The sequence below is a fragment of the Dasypus novemcinctus genome, chromosome 16, assembly GCF_030445035.2.
Source record: "Dasypus novemcinctus isolate mDasNov1 chromosome 16, mDasNov1.1.hap2, whole genome shotgun sequence".
In the NCBI taxonomy this organism is placed as follows: domain Eukaryota; kingdom Metazoa; phylum Chordata; class Mammalia; order Cingulata; family Dasypodidae; genus Dasypus; species Dasypus novemcinctus.
In genome coordinates, this window is record NC_080688.1 from 18,225,374 (window position 1) to 18,250,494 (window position 25,121).

Here is a 25,121-nt window from a genome sequence, read left to right on the forward strand (position 1 = left end):
TACGCCCCATAAAGAGAGCTGCCCAGCGCAAAAAAAAGTGCAGCCTGCCTAAGAATGGCACCGCACACACGGAGAGCTGATGCAGCAAGATGATGCAACAAAAAGAGACACAGATTCCCGGTGCCGCTGACAAGAATACAAATGGACACAGAACACACAGCAAATAGACACAGAGAGCATATAACTAGGGGGAGGAGGGCGGGGAAGGGGAGAGAATAAAAAATAAATTTTTTTTAAAAAAGGGAATAATTTAGGATTTGGCTCAATTCTCCTGTTTTGCTAATTTTATTTTTTTTCTTCGTTTTGTTTCTTTTGTCATTTTATAAATACTTAGAATATTAATATTAAAATTACAAAGAAATGGCCAATTTGAAGTGCCAGTTGGGGTTTATTCTATTTCAGATGATCACAGCCGTGTCAAGCTGCAGAACACTGAAAATGATTATATTAACGCCAGCTTAGTCGACATAGAAGAGGCGGAGAGGAGTTACGTCTTAACACAGGCAAGTGGCATGATGTGCAGCAGATGCTTGGAAAGCAAGTATTGTGGTGGTTCTGCTTCAGAGTGTAGCTAACCATGTATCTTGACTGCTTTTGGAAATGAATTGCTGTTTCACTTTTTTGTGGTTATATAATGAATTATAGACGTAATGTTTTGGAGCTTTGTATATTTAAGATAAAGTTATGTTTAATGTTACACATTCCTGGAAGGAGAGTTTTTATGAAGTGGCTTAGGCCAGTTTTCTTTAGGCAGATTTCCATCGCTCTGTATTTGACGCAAACACATGCCTTGTCAGTGTTCTCTACCGCCCTGCTAACGTGTGCTCCAAGAGTGCAGCGGTGCCTGTGGTGGCCTGTGGCCTGTCCTCGGGGTCGAGCACGGGTGCTGAGGAAGGTTGCCCCTGAAGACTGGGCGACGCAAGTGCCTTTATGGCCCCCTTGGGCCTCCCGCCTGGTGACCTTCTCATTGGCCATGCAGTGTACCGAGTGGTTTTTTTCCATTCTGAGATGAAATAGAAATGATCTTGGCTTATCCATCCCAGCTACCCTTCATTTATCAAATAGTGGAGACTTATTTATCGTGCTGTCTGGGATAGTGCTGTTTTGTTGTTTTTGCTTTTTCAGTCTTCACTTGTGACATCAACTCTCTAAACCTATGGTTTTTATCCCTTTCTGAAAGGTTGAATAAACAATCTTACGAGAGTGAAGACTCTTAGAGTGAGATTAAATGTGCTCAAATCCTGATCCTACTGTTTTAATACTCATTCATTTAAAAAAATGTTGAGTACAAAACAGACTAAAGAAAACAGACTATAAAAAAAATCCCTGCACTTATGAATTTGGCATTCTAGTATGAAATAAAATTTATACCAGATAAAACTTTTATAACATTTTTTTTCTGTATTTACATGCTTTATGTCATTTAAATCTGAGAACAACCCTCTATATTGAACTCTGTTGTTATCCTGATTTTATACTTAAGGAATCAGAAAAAAATCCCTGGTAAAGTTACATTAGGTAACAAGTAAGGCAAAGCCAAAAGTTGAACCCAAATCACCTGACTCCGTAGATCAGAGCTGTATTGGTTCTATCTGTATTCAGGCAGTCACTTTTCATTTACCTCCTTGCCACCAGAATTATTTCTGTAGCATACAAACCTGATGATATTACTTTACCTCTTAAAATACCCTTCCCAGTCTATGGCTTTACCATGCTACCATCCCAGCTTTGTGTGTAATGGTGGCCTGTGACAACCACCACTTCTCCCTCACAGATCTTTTTGTCTTTTCACAAACACCCCAAACCTTCATGTGTCTTGATTTATGTTTGGATGCCTGCAATGGACCCTCCCTCCCTTCCCACTCTTCCGCTTCCCCTCTGTCAGAATTTTCCTCAGTTTTAGACTCAGTTTTAGACTGCTACCCCTCTTAGCCCTCCTCCTTCCAAAGGCCTGAGCATCTGCTTCTGTGAGCCCTCCATCTTTCGTCCTGATGTGGTACAGCTGGTAGTACACACGTGTCCTTTCCTGCTTGTAGGCTTGTTGAGGGCTGGGCCTGCAGCCTAGTGCTGCTTTTGCCCTTTACCCTAGCATATTGTTTTCAGCAGAGTACATGCTCAGAAAATATATCAAAGGGTAGAGAGAACTAGAGACTCCAGATGTTTCACTGCAGCCTTTTGATTGATTGTTGTTGTTGTTTTTAAGGATTTATTTATTTCTCTCCCCGCCACCCCGCCCCATTGTCGGCTCTTTGAGTCCATTCACTTGTGTTCTTCTGTGTCCACTGGTGTTTTCATCAGGTGGCACTGGGAATCTGTGTCTCTCTTTGTTGGGTCATCTTGGTGCATTAACTCTCTATGTGTGTGGCACCACTCCTGGGTGGACTGCGGTTTCATGCTGGGCAGCTCTCCTTGTGCAGGAGCCACCCTTACACGGAGGCATCCCTGCATGGGCCTGCGCTCCTTGCACACAGCAGCTCTGCACATGGGCCAGCTCACCACGTGAGCCAGGAGGCCCTGGGTATCGAACCCTTGGACCTCCTATATGGTAGGCGGATGCTCTATCTGTTGAGCCATATCCGCTTCCCTGATTGGTTTTTGTTTATTATTTTAGCTATCTTTTTCTTCTGAATTCTATGCATTAGGTGTGTTTTCTTTTTTTAATATACTGCCCCCTTGACGCGTTACCTCCATTTGGCAGATGAAGAAAATTGATAGCATCGTTAGTAAGTAGAAAAGCTGTAGATAAACTGAGCTCCCCCGGTTAAAAAGCCTGAAGTTCTTTATACTGTGTCACGCTGCTTCTCTATTTTTAGTTTTTAGAACCTATAATGTAACTGCTGTGTGTGTGTGTCTGAGTGTGATTGTGTTGTGTGTGCAGGTACATATCTGTATGACTGTGTGCAGGTGTGTGTGTGCACCATAGACTAACTTCACTGATGAATTACCACATCCATTTTTTAGGGACGGTGTATTAGTCAGCCAAAGGGGTACTGATGCAAAGTACCAGAACTCTGTTGGCTTTTATAAAGGGTATTTATTTGGGGTAGAAGTTTACAGTTACAAGGAAGCATCCTTGAGATGGACTCCAAACTCTATTGCCACGTGTTGAAGCAAGATGGTGGGCAGCGTCTGCGAGGGTTCAGCCTTCCTCTTCCCTTTTAAGGCTCCATGGGCCCAGCTTCTTCCTATCTCAGCTATAGGCTGGCATAGGGCTCCTCTCTTCCTGGGACTTGTTTTTTTCCAGGCTCAGTTTCTTTCTGATCTCTTCACAAGATCAGCTGTACACTATGAGGCTCATCTCTTTTCCTGGGCCGCAGGAACCTCTGTGTATCTGCTTCTGTGTGTTCTTGATGGAACGTCTGTTTACATAGCCCACAAAGAGGGGCAGGAATCATCAATGAGTCACACTAATCAAAAGCCCTAATTTTAACATAATTTAATCATTTGTCTCCGCTGAATCTAATACAATCAAAGAGTTATGCCCAGAACAGACCAGTTTACAAACGTAATCTGTATCTCTTTTGGAATTCATCAATAATATCAAACTCCCACAGGGATTCTCATTGCTCTTTTTACCTTTAGACTATTTGGTTTGTGTTGGAAGTAGACCAAACAATAGATACATACGTTGAGAGAAGAGAATAGTATCCTCAAACATTAGGTGGCAGTTTTCACACAAGTATAACTTAGAACCTTAGAGTTTAGTTATTCAAATAATATTAACTCAGCATCTACTGAATACCAACTGCCTTCATGATGCTTTGAACCCCCTTGTGTGCATGTGGAGCGGGAGCTCTGGGCAGGCTTGGCCCTGCCTCCTGGTTCTGCCTACAACACAGCCACACTGCTTGTGAAGTTGAGTGCTCCTTCAAAGGTGCCCAGGATCCAGTAAAACTCACTCATTCAACCTTCCAGCATTTAAAATTACTTATAATTTGGGCCTGTCCTTTTCATCTTACTTGCCCTTCTGCCCTGTGCTGTCATTAGGTGAAACCTGAAGGTAATTGGAGGTAACTAATATTTTATTTTTCCCCCATTGTCACATGGACCATTGCCCCTTTTACTCTGCTAAGCACTCTGCCACTCAGGCCACACACAGGTGCTTTTGTAAATGAACAGTTTCTTAGTACTTCAGGTACTTTGATAATTTCTACTTTTTTCTGGAAAATACTCTTATCACTGACTTGGGTTGATTCGTTGCTCAGTAATGGCACAAACTTCCTCTTTTGTAGAACTGCCAGGATCTGTGGCCTTTATTTCTGTTGTGGAAGCTGAAGGGGTCAGAAATTTCCTCTGCTCAGCCCCTTTGCACCTAGAATATGACCAGTCAGCTATTCCTGCCTGTGATTTTGACTCTGGTTTGCATGTATATTATGCAGGGCTAATGCAGAACCTCAAATGTGACGTGCCCGCAGAAGCAGTAGTGGCAGTGTCGGGAGTCGTGTCCTGAGTGACTCTTGGAGGCACAGCCTTCCCTGTGCCTGAACTCCGGGTTCCTCCCCTAGCCCTCAACTCTGACTGCCACCTGACTCAGTCTGATCATTTATAACCAAAAATCTAACTAGTGCAGGTAGATTTTTTAATTCAAGTAAAGTCTTGATTTACTTATTTTCAAACCAGAAGTTATGCATTGAGCCTTGCTTTATTCCATCCCCTTTCCCTTATTTACCTTTTTCTTCATTATTCTTACAGGGTCCACTTCCTAATACGTGTTGTCATTTCTGGCTCATGGTTTGGCAGCAAAAGACCAAAGCAGTTGTTATGCTGAACCGAGTTGTGGAGAAAGAATCAGTGAGTAATGTTTAGTATTTACAACTTAGTGTACTGCATATTGCTTATTATGTATTCATAGTTCTTTTGAGACAGCCGTTCATTAGTTTGGGCCTTAATTGCTAAAGATTAGTGGTCAGGATGTTTCTGACAGGAAGAACTAATATATCCTTTTCCTTTCTTATCTTAAATATTTAAATAACAATCACAGGCTACTAGCTCTAAGCTATAAATATATGTAACAAATACTGTGTATCATCAGTAGTGATTCATAGATCTTTAGGATCCCTACGCTTTATTGGAATCTTTCCAATTTGTTACCGAAGTCTTAGAAATTTTGTGTAAATATATATATATGATTTTTTTCATCTTTATAAGTTATTATTGGCTCTTAGGCCAATTAATATGGGAAAGAATAAATTTGTTGAAATTTTAAATTACAGTCTAAGCATGATACCAGTTAACGGTATCGCTTTGGTTAAGTCTTTTAGCTTCTGTAGCTTTAGATTCCTTTTCTGTCAAACAAGCAAATTGGAAAGTATTATCACTAAGATCTCTTCCAGCTTTAGGATCTTGGACTGTTCTACTTCTTCAGATTATTGATTCTTTCATCCAAATTCATAGTTGCGGCTTTGTCAATGGCCATAAAATTCCTGATAAGCCTTTTCTAATCTCATTAATCTTGAAGTGGCATTGACGTATCAGAATGTCCAGCAGTGTCAGGATAGTTATTTATAGTCATTTGTCATGGTCTTCAGTATGGTTTAAAAATTAAGTGGTGGTGACATTGTCAGTTTGAATAGTTTGAGCAACATTGCGAACTAGATGATTTGTAAGTTTTATGTTTCATTTTTTCAACTGCCATGAAACAGGAGAAGTTATATTTATGGTGTTTGGATGTCGATATTTAATGAGGTGTAGATACAATTATTTGGGGGGGAATGGCTTCATGGGTGGTGGTGTGTTGTTCAAGGAGGTCCAGAATGTCTGGTTGTCTTTCTTCCTAAACCGTTAGCAGCCATTGTTGGGTAATGCTTAGATCCTTAATTTATTAGGGTTTATAAAACGGTGGTATTCCAAATCTGTCATTCCTTCTTCAGTTTTTGTTGAATACTTCCATAAAAGGAAACTTTCCTTCTACTTAGTTGACTATTTTTATATAGAAAAAGAAGTTTTAGAGTTGATTCCCTCATGTCCTCAACAGGTGACTAATTAGTTTTTTGGTGGGGCAGAGAGGGTTGAATTATATTGAACTTGAGGATTTAAACATATTTGATTCCTTTTGCTCCATTGCAGTTGTTATCCTCATTGATGGTCAAATTGTGTCATCTTTGGCTAGCAGACATCTCTTCAAGTTGGATTCTGACTCCTTTTAACCCATATCTAATAGTCTTTAATAGCTTTCCCACTATCTGGGATGACTGCATATTGCATACTTGTTTTGTACTCTCCCTGCCCCATACCTGGAGTCAGCCATTTCTCTAAGAAACCTTGGTTTCCTTTTTTTTTTTTAAAGATTTATTTATTTCTCTCCCCCCTCCCCAGTTGTCTGCTCTCTGTGTCCATTCACTGTGTGTTCTTCCATGACCGCTTCTATCCTTAGCAGCAGCACTGGGTATCTGTGTTTCTTTTTTTGTTGCATCATCTTGTGTCAGCTCTCTGTGTGTGAGGTGCCATTCTTGGGCAGGCTGTACTTTCGACTTGGGCGGCTCTCCTTATGGGGTGCACGCCTTGTGCATGGGGCTCCCCTATGCAGGGGACACCCCTGCGTGGCACGGCACTCCTTGCGCGCATCAGCACTGTGTATGGGCCAGCTCCACACGGGTCAAGGAGGCCCGGGGCTTGAACCCTGGACCTCCCATGTGGTAGGCGGACACCCTATCCATTGGGCCAAGTCCACTTCCCTTGGTTTCCTTTTAGTGGGCAAAGGTATTTAAAGACTACAATAAAATTAAGAATGGCTATTAATACTGGGTTAGTCAGTATATTTAGGGCTCTTCAGTGAATAGAACTAAGGAAAAATATGTGTGTTTGTGTGCATGTGTAAAGATAATACACCTCAAGAGTTCATATGGATACTTACAGTTCAAATTTAGAACACTTGTTTTTTTTATAGTTGTACTGTATCTCCACCATCAGAGAGTATAGCATATTATAGTCTCTGCCTTACAGCTCTTATTTAATCTTAGTTTTTCATGTAAATATATACTTAATATTCACCACCAGTCTTTGTTAACATCTCTCCAGTCATTCTGATGGTCTAAAGTTCATTCTCTAGAGAATTCCTAAGAAGTGCTCATGGGCATTATAATAGTCCTTGAGTTCTTAAATGTTGATGACCATTTGTCTGCTGTCTTAATACTTAAAAGTCAGTTTGAGGGAGCAGATGTGGCTCAAGGGGTTGAGCTTCCACCTCCCACATGGGAGGTCCCAGGTTCAGTTCCTGGTGCCTCCTAAAAAAAATAAAACAAATAGGACAAACGAAAAGGTCAACACAGGAAGGCCAATGTGGTTTAGTAGTTGAGCACCAGCTTCCCACGTACGAGGTCCCAGGTTCAATCCCTGGCCCTTGGTTATCTTAAAAAAAAACAAAAAAATCAGTTTTGTAAGTATAAAATCCTTGGCTTACATTTACTTTTCCTTTAACTTAAATTTATTGCTCCATTTCCTATTAGCATTACAAATTACTGTGAAAGTCAAATGGATATCTTAGGTTATTTCCTTTTTGTCACTTGTTCTTTTTACCTGGTTGTCCAAGAACTTTTTTCTTCTTCCAAGTCCATATTACCAAAATATGTCTTGATATTGATCATTCTGGGTTATTTTTTCCAGATGCATGGTGTTCTCTTTCACTATGTGACTCCAAATCTTTTTTTCTTTTTTTAAAAAAACTTCCCTTGAGTTATCGTTGCATTTGTTCTATTTCCTTGATTGCTTTGGTTTTGTTCTTTCAGTCCTCCTATTATACATATTTGGATTTTCTTTGCCTGTCTTCATTTGTCACATTTTCTCTAATCTTCTCTCTCTCACTCTCTGCATTTCTTGTTTAATTTTAAATATTTCACCTTTTTTTCTCAAGGTGTTATCTGTTTATTTGCTCTCTTGTTCCATCTAGTTTAATCTTCATTTCTAAAATTATTTGTTCTATTATTTATAGTTCTTTTCTGTTTTCTCTCACTTCCTTTTTGAGTTCTCATTCTCATTTATGCTTTTTCATTTCCTATATCCTTTTTTTTTTTCAGTCGGCACCCCCCCCTTCGTGGCTTTTTTTGCAGGCTGTCTGCTCTATATCCATTCGCTGTGCATTCTCCTATGTCTGTATTTATTTATTTTTTATTTCCCTTCTCCCCTTTGCGGCTTGCATGCTGTCTGCTCTCTGTGTCCATTCGCTGGCACTCTTCTGTGTTTTTGCTTGTCTCCCTTTTTGTTATGTCACCTTGCTGATTTGGATCTCTGCGGCATCTGCGGGCCGGTGGTGCTCTGTGGCACCCAGGATAGTGGCTCTCTGCAGCGTGCGGGCAAGCCTGCCTTCACGAGGAGGCCCCAAGATAGGAACCTAGGGCCTCCCATATGGTAGACGGGAGCCCAACTGATTGAGCCACAGCCACTTCCTTCCTATATCCTTTTTAACATCTCTTTTAATGCATTTTGAAATATTATAGTATTCATTTGTTTAGAGGCATTTTTATTATTTCTTATTAGTAGCTATTTTTGATTTGGAAAAGAAGAAAGGACCATTTTTAAAAAGGATTTTTTTCCCTAATAAATGACCTTGCCTCAGTCTGCTGGCTTCATATTTGGCTTTGGGAAGATACTTTTATAATCACAGATTTGAGTTCTCTATCATTAGTTCTGCCAAAATGTAACATCTCTAGGTCAGGGGAGCGTATCTTCTGAGTCTCTCTCCTGATTTAAATTTAGTGAGTAAATATACAATTATTTCTAGATATGTAGCATTTAGTAGTAAATTCATGGGTATTTTTGGAAAACACTTGTAAAATAAAACCTCTCCAGTACTGTTTGAAGACAAGACTCTTGCAAGAACTTGGTACTTTCAGAAACATAAAACAAATGCCAGTATGGTGTTAAAATACAGGTTATCGTGCTTTAGAAATGACATTTATTTTGTATTTTATCAACGTGATATCTGTTTATGATGTTTTTAATTTTTAACTTAAAAGAACATTCTACAAATCTGCTTTATAAAATATCAAACATGTAATATAGTGGTGACTGTTTTGAGGTTTGGATACTTAGATAATTGTGTGTGTTTTGTTTTCCTTTTTCAGCTTTTCATGGCTTCATAATATCTGTAAACTAAAAAAAAAATCATATACATATTTTTAAATTTAGGTTAAATGTGCACAGTACTGGCCAACAAAAGATGATCGAGAGATGCTGTTTAAAGAAACAGGATTCAGTGTGAAGCTCTTGTCAGAAGATGTGAAATCATATTATACAGTACATCTACTACAATTAGAAAATATCAATGTAAGACTTTTCATGCCTCAAGGTTTGGACTTTGTATGATGATTGTATGTATTATTCTTTGTTGTTAGTTTTGAAGTTTAATATGGCATAAACCTAGAAACCGTAGAACCTATGGATTTAAAAATTCAGGTTGATGATTTGAGGATTGAAAATTTATTGAAAAATACTTGGGGATTAAGAGAGAGAGGGCCTTAGAATCAAGCCAGCCTGGATTTTCATCCTGGCTTTCTACTTAGAATTACAGTTTGGGCCTGTTGCTCAGCCTGCCTGTCCATGCGCACATCTGTAAAATGGGGTTGTAATACTTGCCTTCCAGGGCTGTTATGGAAATGGGATGAAGCCATGTGCTCAAAGCACTTGGTCCAGAATAGGCACCCAGGCAGCAGGAGCTTCTGGGAAACCTCCTCCGTTGAGAGTAGCAAGCCTGTTAAGAAAGTAATGCCCTGGAATGTGGTTAACTTAACTGACTCGCCACACAAAACTTTGTCATTGTTGAAATAAGTACAGTATCTGGTCTCAAGTTCATTTACTTGGATTTTTTTTCTGATATATGTGAATTTTTTTTCTTGGTACTTGGTTGAGATAGTTAGAGTTGGTGGATTGTGAAACTCCTATTGTCAGGTTGAGGATCAAGACAATTTCTCCTTTCCCCTTTATCTCTTTTGCCTTCTTCGTGTTATAATTAGAATAAACTAAAAAATATAAAATGAAAGTGATTCCGAGGTGTTATTAGAAACAATAGGAAAATGTTTGGATCACAAAAAATGCCTTCAGGAACTTATCTAGTCTATAAAATGAGATATTGTTTTAGATACGATTAAATGAATTAAGTGATTAACCAGTGCTCATTAACCACCCCTGATCTCACCCCCAACCCCCAACAGAAGCTTTGTAGGAAAGAGAGGAGATACGTGTAAGTGCTTTTTAGATGTGTAGAAATACTTTTTGTGGTTGCTCTCTTGGAACAACCGCCGTTTGTTTCTGCATATGTAGGGGTAGGTCCAGGCCACGTGCTTAAGATCAGGTTCTGGTTTTCCTATTGTCCAGCTTCCTGTGGCTTCCATTCCTAAGCTTGTTGTGATCTCTTGAGTCATCTAAGAATGCTCAGGGATGGGAATTATAAGGCTTAGACTTATTTATATAAATAATTTCCATTACTGTATTTATTTTGCATCAACTATTCCCTTTACGTATGTCTTAAATTGCATTTAGATACTTCAATAACTATTTGATACTGGTTTGTACAGTGCTTATTCCCAAAAACAGAACTGCATTTCTACAAGCTTCTCACAGTTCTCTGAATCATCTATCTCTTGGTATCTTTTCTGCTTATGGCTTCAAAATTGATTTATGGAGAAGGGCATGGATGTGTTTCCCTGTTTCTAAAATAATCCTAATTGAGGGTTGGTAATGCATCAAACAGTAATAAAATAGAATGGTTTTTGTATTTGTTTATCTGGTTGCAAAGCACTTTCACGTATACTTTATTTAGCCTCACTATTTTCCTATAATATGAATGGGGTAAGTATTCTTATCCCCATATTTCATATTGGGGAAAACACAGACAACCGAAACCTAAAACCCGTTAGGTCACAGAATTTTTTCCATAGATTACTCAGCTAATGAGTGACCAGCCAGAACTCAAGGCAGTTCTCCTAACTTCTAATGATATGGAGATAAGTCTTTTGAAAAAGGTGTTAATTATTTTAAAGGAAAATTCTTGGTTTCAAAGCATCTTTCTGAAGTTGAGGCCATCATATGATTTGGCCAGCCATTTTGTTTTAGTTGCTAGCAACAGTGTGGAATAATGTAATGATTCCTGGATTTCTTATTGGCCTGATTAAGAGTCCACCATAATAAAATAACAGCTGTTCGTTTAAGTTATGCTTGAAAATTTTTGCTAAGAACAAAAAGGCTGGAAGAATAAAGTAGCATTTAAGTATAAGAGGCAAGATTGCATAGTCTCTGGAACCAGACTGCCTGAGTTTAAATCCTGATACGCGACTGCTGACTCTATGACGGGGTTCATATCCCGTAACCCCTAAGCCTTATCTGTGAAATGAAGGCTGTCATGTGTCCACCCCGTAGAGTCACTGCAAAGGCCAGGTGAGCTAATACCATGGCAGTGGCGTACCATGGCAAGTGCCACACCTGCTGGCTTTGGAATACTAATGAATTGGGAAGGAGCACGGGGCAGTTTTTTTTTTAAAGATTTATTTTTATTTATTTCTCTGCCCCGCCCCTCTCCCCCATTGTCTGTTCTCTGTGTCCATTCACTGTGTGTTCTTCTCTGTCTTGCTTGCATTCTTGTCAGCGGCACTGGGAATCTGTGTTTCTTTTTGTTGCCTCATCTTGCTGCATCAGCTCTCCCTGTGTGCGGTGCCACTCCTGGGCAGGCTGTGCTTTTTTCGTGCAGGGCACCTCCTTATGGGACCTCCTTATGGGTTCCCCTACGTGGGATTCCCCTACATGCATCCTTGTGCGCATCAGCACTGCGCATGGGCCAGCTGCACATAGGTCAGGAGGCTGGGAGTTTGAACCCTGGACCTCCCATGTGCTAGGAGGATGCTCTATCAGTTGAGCCAAATCTGCTTCCCTAGGGGCAGTTTTAAAAGAACAAATGGAGGGAGAAAGAAATGACAAGCGAGTGGCAGGAGGTGATAGCCAACTTCAGCCTGCAGGTCTGTTTTGAGATGTCTGGGCTACAGAGAATCAGTTTGCTTCTAAGCAAGTCAGTCTTATATCGGTTAGCAGGTCTGGGGCCAAAGCAGATCCTGCTCTTCAGGAGACTTCTGTGCTAATGGCACAGTAATGCTACATACCAGGAACCCTTTATGATGCCTTGAATTTTTGCCCCTGAGTGAACAGGGATTCATTCCATCCCTACTTTCCTAGTGGCCCCTGGGCTCCAGCTGTGGAGATACTCTCGAGGGGCTTTTAAAATATCAGGTCATCTAGAGTACTTATTTGTCTTTCATATTTTTCTTTTTATTTCCCCTTCACTGTTTTCCGTAATATTCTTGGCAAGCTTTAAGTTTTTAGAGTTCCAAGAATACTGTTATGATGCTAACAGTCTCCTGTTTTCCCATCCCTATAGAATTATCCAAAACAGGATGTGTGCCTAATTATGATGATGCTGATGCAGGATTTGTGCATGATAGTTTAAGCGGTTTGTGCCACCCTGGCCCTCCCCTCTGCCACAGCACCCCCCGCATTGCACACTCTCCCCTGAGCGGCCACCCTGAATCACAGGGCCGCCTCCCAGTCCACGCTCAGCTACTGACATTGTCAAACACCTTTGCTCCTGGGGGCCCCTGCCTGGGTGAGGACTTCTCTACCTGGCACGCGCCCCACCCCCATGCCCCCCATCCCTGTCACTCTCCTTTCGTGATCTGCTGTAATCTGTTTATCATTCCAAATGAATCTCAGTAACTAAATATCTAACACTGATAATACTGTGATCCTGGCAGGAATTTAGAAGGGACTGAACTAAGGCAGGGACATCGAGGGTGCAGATCTGAAATCTATGTTAGAGATAGGCTTGACAAACTTAGTGATGCTGTAGATGTAGAGAAAATAGTAAGTGAAGAGGTTAAAAATACAGAGAGGGTTACATTTGACATGAGATTTTTAGAGGAAAATAAAGACGATTAGTGAGTCTGTTTCAGAAACAACCAGTCTGTCAAACATTTATCCCATCCCAGGCATATGTCAGTCACTTTACATTCATTATTTCATTTATTCTTCACAATAGCCTATAAGGTAATTACCCCATTTTATAGATGAGGAAACCAAGGCTCAGTGAAAGCATTCCATTTTTAAAAATAGAACCTTGAAAAAAATAAAAACAAGAGAAAAAAAATGTATTAAATAAAAATATAACCTTGGTACTTTCTGTTTACCTAAAGTATAAAAAATAATTGGGCCTGGGTCAAAAAACTATATGTATTTTTAATTATATATAGTTTTATAATAATGTAGTTATTTATAATAATCTTTTATAATTAATATTATTTACTTGAATTGGAATGGTTTTAGACAGAGCATATACTTAACTTGCATAGACCTAACAGCACACCTCTTCCACCCATTATCTTTCATCTACTCAACTTACAGATTACCTGCCTAGACTTCATTTAAAATGAGTTTCTTATTCTCATTCAAAGACTACAGAACTTTTAAGGGGATTTTGCCTTAAAAAAGAAAAGCAAACCACTGAAACTTCTGTATGGAGTATGGTATACACAATACAAAATGTTACCAAGCAAACTCAGTAGGCCTGTGTGAGATGGCTGGAGACAGAGACAACCACTTATTTGGGGCTGTAACCCAGGTGTATATATTAGCAAGAGGCTGGGGTAGAGGGTAGCCGTGTGCCTTGATGGCGGAGGGCAAGAGAGGATGCGTCCAAGGTTCTGAAATAAGGAATATGCCCTAAATTGTAAAGTCCAAATGTAGAGCTTGTTGGGAAAAAAGATGAATTTGGTTTTAGCTCTGTATCCTTTGGCAGTCCTTTTTTTCTTCCCATTTTTTTTTTCCAGTATGGAAAAAAAGAAAGGGGTGCATTGTGTAACCCCTTTCTGTTATACCAACGTAGTAAACATGTGACTCTTATTACTCCATGTGTTCCTTTAAAGCTCTGAGTTAGATGATTGTGAGCCCTGTTTTTTGAATCTTGTTTCAACAGGGGTAAATTAATAAAAATTAACCTCTCTCAAAGTCCTTTAGTCTGGTTCCATAGGGGAAGAAAAACGTTGATTTTCAAAAATCTTATTAGCAGGGAAGACTCTTATACAAACAGTCCTGAGCATTTCTGGGAACTGGCTTTGAGTAGCCAAGACAGCATGACCTGAATTTGGAAAAAATCAAAAGATCACTAGTTTTGAGCCAACATTATACAAGCAAAGGAAAGCAAGCAGTCGTCAGGGCTATGGAGGAGCCAGATGCTTCGAGCCAGGCAGTGACACCGTACATGCGCATTGGGATCGCTGGGCTGAGCCTGGCGGCGCTACCCCGTGCGTGCCACAAGGCGCTTGTCTGGACCGCCTGGCCACGACTTTCCAGTCTAGGGTCTTGGGTTTGGGTGCTGTGTCTGCGCTACACCCCTGGTCAGCTCAATGTGGTGCAGGGGCCACAGCAGGGCATTTGTCAGTAAGAAAAAAATGGGCCTAAGAACACCCGCTGGAATCGTAGACCAAACGTGAAAGGGAAACATGACCAAGTAAACCTGGGCTAATCATTCTAGCCCATTCCTATGAGTGTTGGCATTGTTGGCTCTTCACTGAGGCTTTGTGAAAGGAAGGTACGGTTTACTCCCCATAATTCAGAATCTTAAAAATCCCCTTTTTAATACAACAAATTTTACTCCCTTTTTAATATATGGTAACTTTACTCTTTGTGGTGGTCTAAGTTTGACAAGTGCGTTCAGTTGTGTTACTACCCTCAAAATCAGGATGCAGAGCAGTTCCTTCACCCCCAGAATTCATTGTGCTGCCTGTTTACAATCATCCCTCTCCTGTCTTTTCCAGAATGTTGTGTAAATGAAATCATGCAGTACATAACCTTTTGAGTCTGGTTTCATCACTCATCATATTTAACTTGGATTTAAAAGGAAAATTTTTGAATGCTAAGAATGAAAACCTATGGATCACAATATATTTGGAATTTTTAAAGCTGGATGTTTAGAAAAATTGGTTACTGAAAGTATACAGTTAAGATAAAAAATTTTGTGGTTCCTCAGAAAGTTCAATATGGAATTATCATATGACCAGCAGTCCCACTTCTAGGTATATACCCAAAAAATTGAAAGCAGGGACTCAAACAGATATTTGCACACGAGTGTTGATAGTAGCATTATCCACAGTTGCCAACAAGTAGAAACAATCCAAGTATCCATCAGCAGATGAATGGATAAACAAAATGTTGTATATGCATACAATAGAATATTATTCACCTTTAAAAAGGAATGAAATACTGATACATGCTACAACATGGATGAACCATGAAGACCTTAGGCTAAGTGAAAGAAGCTGGATACAAAAGGACAAATGTTAGATGATTCCACTTATATGAAATATTTAGACTATGCAAATTCATAGAGACAGGAAGTAAATTTGAGGTTACCAGAAACTAGTGGAGGGGATGGAAAGCTTTTCGAATATGGGTACGGAGCTTCTGTTTTAGGTGATGAAAATGTTTTGGCAATGGATGGTAGTGATGGTAGCAAAGCAGTGTAGATGTAACTAATTCCAGTGCATTGCACACTTAAAAATTATTAAAATGGCAAATTTTATGGTATATATATGTTATCACAATTTTAAAAATTTCCTTCAAAAGAAAGGAGTAGAAGCAATTAGAGGGATTTTCAGATTATAAGTCAAAAAATGTTTTTAAATTCTGTGCTGTATTAACAGTGCTATGTTTCATAAAACCAAGTCTGGGACTCAGGAGTCTTAATTACTACTGAAAAATAGGAAAAAACAATTTTAATGAAAGCTAACTTCCAATTTTGAGAATTTTTATTGAGAACTGGATGCTGTAATAATATTTAGCTATTAGCCATTAAGAATACCCAGATTTTGGGAAACAGACTTTGGCCCAGTGGTAAGGGCGTCCGTCTACCACAGGGGAAGTCCGCAGTTCAAACCCCGGGCCTCCTTGACCCGTGTGGAGCTGGCCATGCGCAGTGCTGATGCGCGCAAGGAGTGCCGTGCCACGCAAGGGTGTCCCCCGTGTGAGGGAGCCCCACGCGCAAGGAGTGCGCCCGTGAGGAAAGCCGCCCAGCGTGAAAAGAAAGAGCAGCCTGCCCAGGAATGGCGCCGCCCACACTTCCCGTGCCGCTGACGACAACAGAAGTGGACAAAGAAACAAGACGCAGCAAATAGACGCCAAGAACAGACAACGGGGGGGGGGGGGGGGGGGATTAAATAAATAAATAAATCTTTAAAAAAAAAAAAAAGAAAAGAATACCCAGATTTCTTTATATTGTTTCTATGCTGCCTGCCTTCCAAAAAAAAAAAGTCCTATAATAAAACTGAAAAATTGTGCAAGCGTGTTAGGAAACTACAACTTCATTTACATAAAGGGAGCATATAAGGCTGAGAAGTGCTCCTTGGTAAAAGGGAAATTGGGAAAACATTTTCATAATGGGTTAGTTAGAAATAAAGATATCAGGAATATCCAGGAAGTGATAATGAATGGCAGACAGACGGCACAAGACAGGAAGCCTCTTAAATGTTGGTAAAAACAGGCTAGCATATAAGCGAAGGATGGAAATTATTACCAAGGGGAAAGATGCTTCATTTAAAAATGTAAAGGTTATTTCTTTCAATTCTCGAGTTGTTCCTCTGTGCCTGTATAGCACAATCTATAATGAAACCAACTTAGAATCCTTAAAATGGAAAACATACTAAAGAGTATAAAATTGTACTGGTAGAAATATTTTTTAGCTGATTAACAGACATACAAATCACAATGTACAAGTAAAAGAAAACATCCGTATGTGTCCAATACGGTGCAGTGGTTAAGAGCCCATACTCCACTTCAGGCTGCTACCATTCACATCCTGGCCCTGCCGTTCATTTTCTAGCTTCATGACCTTGGGCAAATTATGTAACCTCCTAATGCCCCAGTTTTCTCACCTGGAAAATGGTTTTTTAATAGGATTTTTGTATAGATTGAGTTAATATGTAAGGAGCTTAGAACATGCCTGCAAAATAATAAGTGCTATGTGTTAGTGTTGAGGTGCCATCCAGCGGTCCCGCTCCCAAAGAGGTAAGGAGGAACAGAGCAAGACAACACACAGTAACCCCTCTGGAGACGCAGGCTGGTGGCGCAGGTCTGGTTTATTGAGGAAATGTAGTAGCTTTTATAGACGGTGAGGCAACGTGCAAGCAGTTTACTGGCTATGCTAACTTAGCGAGGCTGATTGGTTCATGCGCTCTAGTTGCTGGGGGGAAGGCGGATTTCCGAGGGACATGCCTCGGCGCCATCTTTTGGGTGGAACCCCAAAGGCCTTATAGTTAGAGAGGTTTTCCTATGTCTAACAAGGCGTCGGCGGCTTGCCCACATGTTAGCTATTATTAATATACTCCAAGTTCCCCTAAAGGAAATCGTCCCCAACCCGTTTAAATGATTATCAACAACCAAATGAAAAACTCGTAATACAAAACAATCCATTAATGATTAAAAGCATTATGCAGAATGCATATTTCCGAAATAGATTTTTTTAAAGAAATAAACTAGAACTAACTTTTTTCCCCTTGATTTTCACTTTTTAGAGTGGTGAAACCAGAACCATATCTCACTTTCATTATACTACCTGGCCAGATTTTGGAGTCCCTGAATCACCAGCTTCATTTCTCAATTTCTTATTTAAAGTGAGAGAATCTGGCTCCTTGAACCCTGAGCACGGGCCTGCAGTGATCCACTGTAGTGCAGGCATTGGGCGGTCTGGCACGTTTTCTTTAGTAGACACCTGTCTTGTTTTGGTAAGTGCTTATGATTTAATTTTAGTCTTATTTATTTTTCATTGTTTCCACTGGCAGAAGTAAGCTCTGATGTCAGTTTTCCAGAAATACGCTTTTCAAACTTAAATTTCTTCCTTCTTTTGGATAAGTCTGAAAATCTCATTTCTGCCTTTGAACTGCCTCTTTTTTGTGACTGGTGGGATACATTTAAGTTTGTATAAAAAGATAATTGTAAGGGAGCAGACACAGCTCAAGTGATTGAGCGCCTCCTTCCCATACAAGGTCCCGGGTTCAATCCCCCATTTAAAAGGTAATAATAATAATAATAATAGATTTCTTCAAGTAGACTTTTTTTTCCAGATAGTTTTGTATTACAAAAGTAATAGGTGCTCCCTCTTTTTTCTTCCCAAATATAAATTGTTGTATGATACTGACTGTCTTCCTCTTGGATGAGTACTTCTTCTGTCTTGCCTTAGCTTCCTTATTTACTAACTAGAGGTAATGATATAATCACTAGGTTTTAGGGAGAATTAAATGAATAACTACTTTAGAATATTTAGGCATATCCCCAGTATATTGTAAGTACTCAGTAAATGTTATTGTTAAAATTCCCCCAGGGAATGTGTTTTTCTTTATCACCCCTTTCCCAACCCCATCCTAGGTATAGTCTGGGCCTTTTCTTCTCCTTTAGAGACATTTGTTTTCTACTTACTTGGGATACAGAGTCATTTCTCCTTCCCTTTATTATTGAATCACAGCCATCTACAATACTTTTGCCTTAATCACCATTTCATCCATTCCTCAGCCTTCCTGTAGTTTAATTTCTATATTCCTGGCTTGTTTTAAGATTATTAGTACCTTGGGGCTGTTTAGTAGACTGGTTTCCTTAACCTTAACCTTCAGGTCCTGTGTTGTCTTTCCTTCCCATTAGTCTCTGTCCTTCTAAAGATTAGCTACAATACATTATACTTCCTTCAGCGTTCTTACACTTCTTTAACATGACAGCTAGAACAAAGTAGATTCTCTGATGAGTAAATTTAATATTATTATTCCTGGTAAACACACACATTTTAACAGGATTGTTGATGTAACAGGCATGTTTATCAATACTCTGGGTAGAACATTTCAGATAGTATATCTCTATTGAAAAGTAGAAATTGGCACAGTTGCATCTTGTCACATCTACTGAATTGCTTTTCCAATCTACCTATATGTAGAGTGGATAAAAAATTGGATTAAGTAAAAATGAATTTTGACATGTTTAAAATTCGGTGTTTATTGAATTGATGACTATTAAAACTGAATTGTATGTTTATGCCTGGTAGGAATGCATTCAGGCAAATAACAAATACTCTCCCAACCATAATTTCAAAAACAAAAAATTAATTTTTGGTTTTGTTTTGGGTGTGTGTGAGGGGTGTGTTACAGTATCAGATCAATGTCCAGAAGTGATGCAGTAGCTCAACAGTGTCGTCATGCATGTAAGCACTTCCTGTCTCCCTTCTCTACCACCTGTAGAAGGCTGCTTTGGCCCAGGCGTGAGGGGGAGGGGCTCTGGACAAAAAGGCTCACTCCTGCCAAGGCTTCTTTTTTTCCCAAAAGATCAAAAGATCTCTGTCTTCTATTTAAACAAATCGAGGTGTGGGGAGCTGGCTTGTCGAGATGGGATGGGATATTCTTATTGTATACACAATAGTTACTGCTGCAATGTGAAATTCTCTTTGTAGTAAGAATCTTAGCAATGATCCAGTATTGCTTTTGTTTCCTGGACTCTGTAACATCAAAAAGCTTCAATTATTTTCACCTCTTTTGCAGATGGAAAAAGGAGATGATATTAATATTAAACAAGTTTTACTGAATATGAGAAAATACCGAATGGGACTTATTCAGACACCAGATCAACTCAGATTCTCATATATGGCTATACTAGAAGGAGCGAAATTTATAAAGGGAGATTCAAATATACAGGTAAATTATCTTTACAGGGAAAATGGTACCCCTTTGTTGTAGTTAAAATACATTTAGCATCGAATATCTATTTTCAATTTAAGCATTTATCTTTCTCTTTCCTTCCTAAAAGTCCTTCTTAAAATATGGTAAATCCAACTTGTCATCTTAAAATTTAGGTTCACTTTGTCATATATACCTCAGACTCGAGTTAATTCATGCATTTTCCTTACAGACCCTTGAAGAAGTAAGATTATATATTTTTTTAAATGGAAATTTTCATGTGCAGGAGGTTTCAACATTTAATCATTAAATGTACCAGAAAATGTAGGTAGTTTGCCCCATTAAAAACCTGAAATGGGATTACAGAATATTTATTTATGTAATAGATATTTCACTCTATAACAAAGAGCAACTTGAAGTCTTACGGCAGCTATAATAAAATTCAAATAAAATGTTCTACTTTTCTCAGATTGGTAGCTATATTCTCATGAAGAATATTTTCATCCTAAGTTGTAGGAGCTAAGTTCAAAGATAGATGATCTGAAATAGTGATTTATGTGTAGCACTAACATAAAATATAAAATAGAAATAAATAATGACAAATTCCTATTTCTTATTTGCTCTAATCTCCTTGAACAGAAATATATAGTACCTCTTTGGGAATCTCTTTCAATATGGTTATCATAGGTGAGCACACGCTAGCTCTGTTACTTCTGGGATCAGAATATACTAATATTCTGAATAAGCTTTTTTTAAATGACTTCAATCAGGCCATCTATCATAATGCTATAAGGATAAATAGTTAAATGTATCAAAGACAGATTAAAATGTTCTTTACTGTTTATTTAGTAGCTAATATTTTTATTCTGATCATTAGTGTTAACTATTCAAATCAAGCTTCATTAAATTTTATCCATAAACTTTAAAAGTTTTATTAAGTTTTTGTTCAAATCTTTAAGTAGCACTGAAGAAAAATTTTAATAAAGAGAAACACTGATAGTCAATTGCATCAGTCATAAAACTACTTAGTATGTAACAAACTGAGCCCATGGAACTCGAGACCTTACTTCGAAAGGCAAGCTTCATTGGAAGTGGATGTGGCTCAAGCAGTTGTTCTCCTGTCTGCCATATGGGAGGTCCAGGGTTTGATTCCCAGGGCCTCCTGGTGAAGGCAAGCTGGCCGCACAGCAAGCTGGCCCATGCGAAGTGCTGGCCTGCGAAGGAGTGCTGGCCCGCACAGCAAGCTGACCCAAGCAGAGAGCTGGCACAGCAAGATGACACAACAAAGAGATAGAGAGGAGAGACAATAAGAGATGCCGCAGACCAGGAAACTGAGGTGGCGCAAGAGATTGAGCACCTCTCTCCTGCTCCAGAAGGTCCCAGGGTCGGTTCCTTGTGCCACCTGAAGAGAAGACAAGCAGACACAGAAGAACACATAGCGAATGGACACAGGGAACAGACAGTGAGCACAAAACAAATCTTTTTTTTTTTAAGGCAAGCTTCAGGATATTGGTGTTTTGCTGATATTCCTTTGGCAATGAACAGTAATTTAGGAGAACCGAAGGAAATCTCAAATATTTTAGCATTAAGAATAGTTCTCTTTTTTATTTTTTAATTTTTATTTTAGGAGGTATCAGGAATTGAATCCGGGATCTTGTACATGCGAAGCAGGCACTCAACCTCTGACCTATACCCACCCAGCAGTTCTCATTTTTAAGTACATTTGAGCATTTTAACACCTTAAATCTGGAGTTTGCAAAGAAGTTAGCTGGACTAGGCCAAGCTTCCCCAGCCCTGGTAGTGTGCTTAAGCACCTTCCCTTGATTTCTTGGGTGTACTCTGAGAGTGATTTTAGGAAATATATGCTGTCCTGTGGGATAGCATCCTTTCCTCCAGGTTTTATTTTTGCTTTGTTTCTTTAGTGCTAGAGTATTTGCTTGCTTTATGGGTGCACTTTTTTGTAGAATCTTTATATGGTAGTGCAGTTTGTAGCTAGGAGGAATTTTTTCTGTCCCAGTTTATCTAGTGTGCTGTAGCCATCAAACTCTGTTTAGCATTGGTAGCATGCTGTTCAAACACAGGCATTCTTACCCATTTTGGGGGTTTTCTTTTTTTTTTAAACAAATCAATTTTGTTTAAAAATATTAACAAAGTATACGGTTCATCCAGAGTATACAATCAGAGGCATTTGGTATAATGACAAAGTTGTGCATTCATCACTTTAGTCATTATTAAAGCATTTTCGTTATTTCAATAATAAGAATAAGAAGAATAAACAAGAAAATTCTTCACCTCTCATTCTCTCTATGCATCCCCTGCTGTACATAGCTGCTATTTCTGGCTATTCTTGCACAATTATTTATTTAGCCTTTTTTACTGAGATATAGTCACATACCATGCAGTTTATCCAAAGTGTATAATTGATGGCTTTTAGTATAATCACAATGTTGTGCATTCATCGCCACAAAAACTTTTAGAACAATTTTATTACTCCAAAATAATTTTAACATAGATAATCTTAGCAGGGCGGTAGTCATTTATTTGGTCTGTGATTTTTTTTTTAATGAAAATAAAGAGTGCAATTGGCTATAAAAATTTCAGTCTATGTGGAGGTGTAAAGCACACAAAAGTGAAAATCCTCTTTAACTTATTCACCCCAGATTTTTGATATATTGAGTTAAATAAAATATATTATTAAAATTTATTTCACCTTTTTTTAACATAGCTACTGGAAAATTTTAAATTATGTATGTGGTTTGCATTATATTTCACTGGACAGTGCTATGTTGGAACCTTAGCCTAGAACAGAAGTGTTAAATGTAAGAGAAGTAAAGTTCCCTAAAATCTTAAATCATAAAACTTCAGAAAAACCCAAAGTTCTTTTTTAGCATAGAAACCCACAACTGTATGAATGTAACTGTAGACGTATACTGTAAAAGTTTCTCATTTGACATACAAGGAAGTGATCGTTGATTTATGAAAAGGCTCTTCTTTCTCTCTGTACATCTACATCTTTTTGCCACCTCTGTGTTTTGGGAAAAACTAATACTTGTAAGAAGCCCGGTGTGGGCTTGTTGGCAGTGTGGAGAAATTTCCAGAATCTCTGTGTCTCTAGAGCACTTTCTTCTCAGAAGCACTCTACCCATGTAATTCTTCCTCTCCGTGTTTTCCTAAAGGAGACACCTGCATTCACCCTCAGTCGTGTTTTAGATGTACAGGATGAGTGGTATCTTCATTTTTGCATGTAGTTTGTTACTTTTTCTGGGAACAGTTCCTGTCATGTGGTTGGTAATTCAGACCTGATGTTGTGGGATCCCTAACTGGTAATATTTAATGCTACTAATATAGTATTAAATGTAAATGATATAATTTCTGAAAATAGCATTGGGTTTCAAGTTCAATTCCATCACTTTTATTTCTCTTTGACTAGCTTTCTTCAGTGGCAGAGAAAAGGGATGAAGGTATAGGTAGTGAACAGAGAAATGCTAAAAGCAGCATGTGGCACACGGGAATGCAGTTCATCATGATTACAGGATGGAAAGAAAGATTACAGACCCACCCTCTAAACAACTGCCCTTCAGGCACCAAATGAGAACTTGTACGAGATTATAGTTTAGTGGAATCTAAAAAACAGCATCCCCAGTGAGTAGGGACAAGTTGAAGCAGGTGGTTTTGGCATGCCTCCTTGCCTGTGTGATACTTGGAATGCAAAAATGAGTGGGTTTTGCACTTAAAGACAGAGCAAAATGATGTCATTTTTAAAAAAAGAATTCGCTAGCATTAAATATCACTCTTTTTCTTCCCCCTTAGTAAATTTTTCCCTTAGTGCTTTTCTTGTTGACAGATTCTGAATTTGTTGCATCCTTGCAAGTGTTGTCCCGTAGGACTTGATTTTAGGCTTCGTGTCATTGTTGACATTGCTGAGTTTTGTCCTGGTATAAAGCCAAGTTGCTGTAACAAGCTGTCAGTGAAGAATGAAAACTTCAAAAATTGACCATAGATTCTAGAGACAATTTAACATTTTTCCTGGGGACTTTCTTAAACTATCCAGTGTCTGAATTCAGTGAGCTTTTAGAGATGCAGATGATTGTCAGGGATTATAGGGTAGTCATCCTAGCCCCCTGGGTACGATTCAGCCCTGTTATTTATTAGTTGCAATGCTGGGGCAAGTTACAGTGCTGCCCCCGTCTCCCAAGGTCACCGTGACGCAGTGGAGCCCAGCCTGGCATGCAGTAAGCACTTAGTGTCTCATCTACTGCAGTTCCCCCCAGGGTCTGTCACCACCAGACATACTGTTTAGACTGAGTAACAAAAATGTGCAAGGGAAGAGAAAAAATTACCATAGTTATCCACAAGGAAAATAACCTCACTCCTTGTGCTCCATTATAGCTGTTTCCTAACAACTGATATATTCTTCTGGACACGTTTGGAGTCCTTGCTGAGGAGCGTTCAGCCCGTCCAGTGCTCTGCTGTGGCCAGCGGCTTCTCTCCTTGGGTCTGTGTCCTTCTCAGCCTTTCTCGCAGGCCAGGCCCGGCAGGGTCTGCCCCTGCAGCCACACCACCCCAGACTGTAATGTCACCTTCTGCCACAGCCAGCAGTTGTAGACTTCATGTTCTGCCAGTCTTTCGTGAATCAACTTTTAAGAACACAAAGTGGCATTAATTTTGCAGCTTATTTAATAAAACAGCCATATCTGTGAAAACAGAATGTGGTAAAATGCCTTTAAAAAAATTCCTCTTCCATGACTATGAGACAGATTAGAAACTAGTAAATCCTGAATGGAATGGATTTTCCAGAGTTTCGTTTTGTTCATAATCTAAATATATATGCATTGCTTTGAACAGTGCTGTTTTGCACATAAGTAACTCCAGGGAGCAAGTGTCCTGTCAATGCCAGAAAACTCTTAAGTTGCAGTGTTACATCTCTGTTCAAAATCGTTCAAATACTCAGGCAGTGAGTATAGGGTCCCCTTTTCATTCAGTCTGAGGTTTCTTGCTTCCCCAGTAGGATCCAGACCACTTCTGAGGTGGCTAAGCCTAAGTGGACCCCGGCCCTGAGCCCGTACAACAGTCCCCAGTGGTCAGAACCATGGGCTGTCGCTGCCACCGCATTAACTGGCAAGGAGGTGGGCGGCGGCGTCCCTATGCCAAGGCGATGTGCCGCCTCGGCCCCTGCAGGGGTCCCTGCTTTTGTTTTCCAGGGCCCACATGCACTTGGCGCCTCTTCTCCGCCTCTGCCCAGGCATGGTGGCATAGCAGACAAGGTGTAGGACATAGAGACAAGGTGTAGGTACTTCCACACGCACTTGACGGGAGCCCGCACGGCGGCCTCCTGAGGCACGGGATGGCATTCCGTGTTCAGAGAGGAGGCGCTTGGGCTCTGTCTTCACCTTGGTGACTCCTGCCCCTGTGTCCTCTGCTCCGAGGTCCAGGCCTGCCTCC

At 39.6% G+C, this 25,121-nt stretch overlaps 1 protein-coding gene across 8 annotated transcripts in view; it reads left to right on the forward strand.

Annotated features, from left to right (window-relative positions):
- Positions 1-25,121, forward strand: part of PTPN2 (protein tyrosine phosphatase non-receptor type 2) — an 84,234-nt gene that overhangs the window by 45,957 nt on the left and 13,156 nt on the right. For 3 of the 8 annotated variants that reach the window (XM_004470003.5, XM_004470006.5, XM_004470004.5), the window contains 5 exons: positions 403-503; positions 4,693-4,791; positions 9,124-9,261; positions 17,541-17,750; positions 19,545-19,697. In XM_004470003.5, coding sequence (XP_004470060.1) covers positions 403-503; positions 4,693-4,791; positions 9,124-9,261; positions 17,541-17,750; positions 19,545-19,697 — 701 coding nt within the window. The remainder of the gene's footprint in view (positions 1-402; positions 504-4,692; positions 4,792-9,123; positions 9,262-17,540; positions 17,751-19,544; positions 19,698-25,121) is intronic. The other 5 variants (XM_058277270.2, XM_058277269.2, XM_058277268.2 and 2 more) reach the window with 4 other exon arrangements.